Source organism: Notothenia coriiceps, unplaced genomic scaffold (assembly GCF_000735185.1).
Source record: "Notothenia coriiceps isolate Sejong01 unplaced genomic scaffold, NC01 NC01_scaffold00008099, whole genome shotgun sequence".
Taxonomy (NCBI): Eukaryota; Metazoa; Chordata; class Actinopteri; order Perciformes; family Nototheniidae; genus Notothenia; species Notothenia coriiceps.
Window position 1 is genome coordinate 1 of NW_011340800.1, and position 3,868 is coordinate 3,868.

At 44.0% G+C, this 3,868-nt stretch overlaps 1 protein-coding gene across 1 annotated transcript; it reads left to right on the plus strand.

Annotated features, from left to right (window-relative positions):
• The first annotated feature begins 272 nt into the window (after positions 1 to 272).
• On the plus strand, positions 273 to 3,471 carry basp1 (brain abundant, membrane attached signal protein 1). Its single transcript, XM_010769991.1, has one exon. The coding sequence runs from the start codon at positions 303 to 305 to the stop codon at positions 966 to 968; it is 666 nt and encodes a 221-aa protein (XP_010768293.1). The 5' UTR covers positions 273 to 302; the 3' UTR covers positions 969 to 3,471.
• Positions 3,472 to 3,868: the final 397 nt, after the last annotated feature.

Sequence of the window (3,868 nt, forward strand, 5' to 3'; positions counted from 1 at the left end):
ATGGAAAATTAGGTAAAGGTCCTGGAGAAGTCATTGAAAATCATTAGTGAAAAAGTGTATGAGCCCTGACTCTCTCCTCAATGAATGAGTGAATATCATACGGTGCGTTTCTAATTCAACAAGTATACTTTCTACTTTCTTGTTTATTTCTAATCTTTTAATTTGTGTCGTACAATGCCATTTCTTTTTTTGCTGCTGCAACACAAACCTTTCCCAGATTGGAATCAACAAAGTACTTCTTATCTTATCTTGTACTAAAACCAATGTGTGTCCCCTTCTGTTTCAGAGGCCAGACATCCAAAATGGGAGGCAAGCTCAGCAAAAAGAAGAAGGGATACAACGTAAACGATGACAAGGCCAAAGACAAGGACGCCCCGGCCGAGGGGGCGTCTGTAGAGGAGAGCGAGGCGCCGAAGGACAACAAAGACGAGGTGTCGGCCGCCAGCGACTCCAAGGAGGTAGCGAACGACACGGCGGCGGCCAAGGAGGAAGACAAGAAGGAGGAGAAGAAAGAGGAGAAGAAGGAGGAGAAGAAGGAGGAGAAGAAAGAGGAGAAGAACGCCACCCCCGCTGTAAAGGAGCCGGAGAAACCTGCCGCCAACGCCGAGCCGAAAACAGAGGCGCCGAAAACAGAGGCGCCGAAGAGCGAAGAGCCCGCCAAGGCCGAGGAGAAGCCCGCGGTCAAAGAGTCAGACCCTGCCCCCGCCAAGGAGCCCGAGGCCAAGGGGGCGAAACCCGAGGTTAAAGAAGAGGCCGACGCCAAAAAGACTGAGGCCCCCGCGGCTCCAGCAGCCAAAGCAGAGGCGGCCATCGCTGCCTCCCCCGAGCCAACAGAGGCGGGAAAAGAGCCCGCCGCCGCCGCCGCCGCAGCACCTAGTTCAACACCAGCCGCCAGCGAGACCCCCGTCAAAGAGGCCAACGCCACGGAGGCACCAAGCAAGGATCAAACCGTAGCAGTTCAAGATTAATGGACAGCTTCTTTTCGGAAATAACATAAAAAGTACCTAACTCAACCATGAAGATAAAAAAAAAAAAAAGGAAATGTACTAGCCCACCACCCATATTATGATATTAACAATAATAATAATAATAGTAGTCGTAATGGTAATAATTTGATGAAACTGAGCAGCTACCTGGAGAACTCCACCCCCCCCCNGCCCCTCGCTGCAGATTATAATTGCTATTATTATTGTTACGTTTTATTCTATTTTTTTCTGCTTTAGTATTTGAACTTTGATACGAGTTTGTGTCGGCCATTCGCCTCGCCATCCCACCTTCATCATCGTCTCCCTCCTGAAGGCAAGAGGCTTACCCCCCGCTCTGAGGACATCAGAACGGCTACTTGTGAGGACATGGGACTGAAGGAAGGAGGGGGTTTGAGAAATGTCTTCACCAGCTGGACTTCCATTGAATCGGTCCACTTACCCTCCTCTTCTGAGTATCCTACTCTCCGTCTTGTCCTGGTACCTCCAGTCTTTCTTGGGAGTTGTAACCGTGTACTTTTAGGTATTCTTGGGCTGTGTTGGGTCTCTATACGGCAACAACTGATGAGTTTCAATCTGTTGTGAGGACTGAGAAAGCTAAGCCTTCCTGAGACATTTTGGAGGTTGAAGAAGTCCGGCTTTGCAGAACCAAACACATTCTTAGACGTATAAAAAAAAGTTTCAGATAAACTTCTAGATTTTGTACTGAAACCCTTAGGTATATTGTAAGCAAACTAAGTGGTTTTTTAACATTTGTAATACACTTATAAATTCTGCAAAGCCTCCTTTTCAAAGATCTCCAGCGTGTTCTTAGAAAGTCCGATAGACTTCTCTGACTCTTCGTCCAAATCTGATGACAAATGTGATCACGGTACTAGGCAAGACAGATATGTTTTGGGACCTGGGAGACATTTGAAAATCTCGCCTAGCGTTAGTTTGATCGAGCTTAGGATAACAAGCTGGTGAGGTTTATTGAAATATCAGGAGATGTCAGGAGTTAACCGCTTTTTCTGGGATTGACTTGAGTTTCTGGACCGTTAAGTAAAAGTTCTACATTCTTCTTAACTCCAGCTAAATATACTTATCTGGAGTTAAAGTATATTGTGAAACCATATTAATACTGGGCAGAGATGGAAAGTGTTAACATGGACTTACCACAAACTAGAGGAAAGACCCCCAACAACAATCCCAATTTCTGGATTTTTTAAAATTACATAAGCTATTTATTTCTGTTGATCGTCTGGATTAACCAATCGTCAATCAGTAAACCCATTCACGTAACTTTGGCATATAGCCTTTGAAGCTTCCTGTAGATGACAGCAGGAACATCTGCGGTGCAAACCTCACCAGTTTGGTATCCAAGCGGCTGAAAACACCTGCGGTCCAGATCACAGATTGTGTTGTTCGTCCGAGGTTGGTGTATCAGTGTATCTCCGTAAACTCAAGGAGGACCAGAGGGGGGGTTTCTGCGAATGACCTGAGTCGTCATTAACCTGATCTTCTTTGGTCCCGTGGAAACGCCATGCTATCACAACGGGATGGAAAACTCTTGCACATGAAAAGGGAGCCTCTGATTTCTCATTTCTCATTCAATATATACGGCATATATGTAAATGCAGCGGTGGAACAAAGGTATTTACCTATTTTACTCAAGTGGAAGCAATGTGGGTAAGAAACACTCCGTGGTAGTCCTGCATTTTCTTACGTGCTAACGTTTCCAAGGGGAAAGTACTGAAAGTGGAGAAGAGAGTTGACCATCGTCGTGCTTTTGGCAGATAGGAAGGAAGCTTTTATATAAGCCGAAAGAAAGGAGGTATAGAAACAAGGAAAACTGCAATAAAGCAATAGTGAAATATGTAAACAAGAAAGGAAGGTGGCAAGGCGGAAAGGAGAGATTGAAGGACAGGACATATCAGTGATCATGATAGATGGAAGAACTTCATTTTCTAAATTGGAGTACTCCGAATTGAAAACAGTCAAGAAAGCACCTTTTAAATGGTCTTAACTTCAGTGTTTGAGTAAATAGACTTTTGTAATGTCCACCTTTGCCTCTATATGTCAGTATATATCTATATATTTATCCATCCCAGCTTTCCATTTGCCAGTTTCTCTGTTTCCTGCGACTGACGCCCAACACGTCCTCCCAGCACTCGTCAAACCGTAGCAGAAGCTCAAACTGGAGGAGCGTTGCGTGTCACTCGGCTCAGCTTTTTCTTCCTCTCTTGACTCAGTAAATTGCATGTCCGTGGTTGGGTGAACCTGTAGTCCTGTCTTTTTGGTCAAGTGGAAAAAAAAAAGTACTAATTTCTCAGTTTTCTGCATCCATCGCAACTCCAGTTGATATTTCCATTCCATGTCTCACCACCTGCTATTTCCACGCCACAAACAAAACAAAAAGATGATATGGAAATTGATGCATTCAAAATTATATGTACTTGTATAAATGGTGCAACAGTAATAAAATGTAAGAAATTGACTGAAACCTTGAGGATTCTGTGCAAGTCCACTTTGTTCATGCATTCACAATTCAGCCAAACAAGTATCTAGGTCATTTACTTACAAGACATCCAAGGAAAAGACCCAAACAATACATTAGTTCCCACTGACTAAAGTATATTTAAACTAGATAGGAATTTGTGAGCACAGAGATGGTTACTTAAAGGTGGGGTAGGTAAGTTTGAGAAACCGGCTCGAGATACACTTGTTGTTATATTCCATGGAATGCTCTTAACATCCCGATAGCAATGAATATCTGAAGTGCTTTGACAAAAGATAAATTAAAAAATATCATCTGTGGAAGCCGTGGTACTGTAAAAAGCACGACCAATCATCTGAGCCGGCTAAAGTAACTGGATGGCCTACCTGCCTGTCAGCCTTCCATCTGT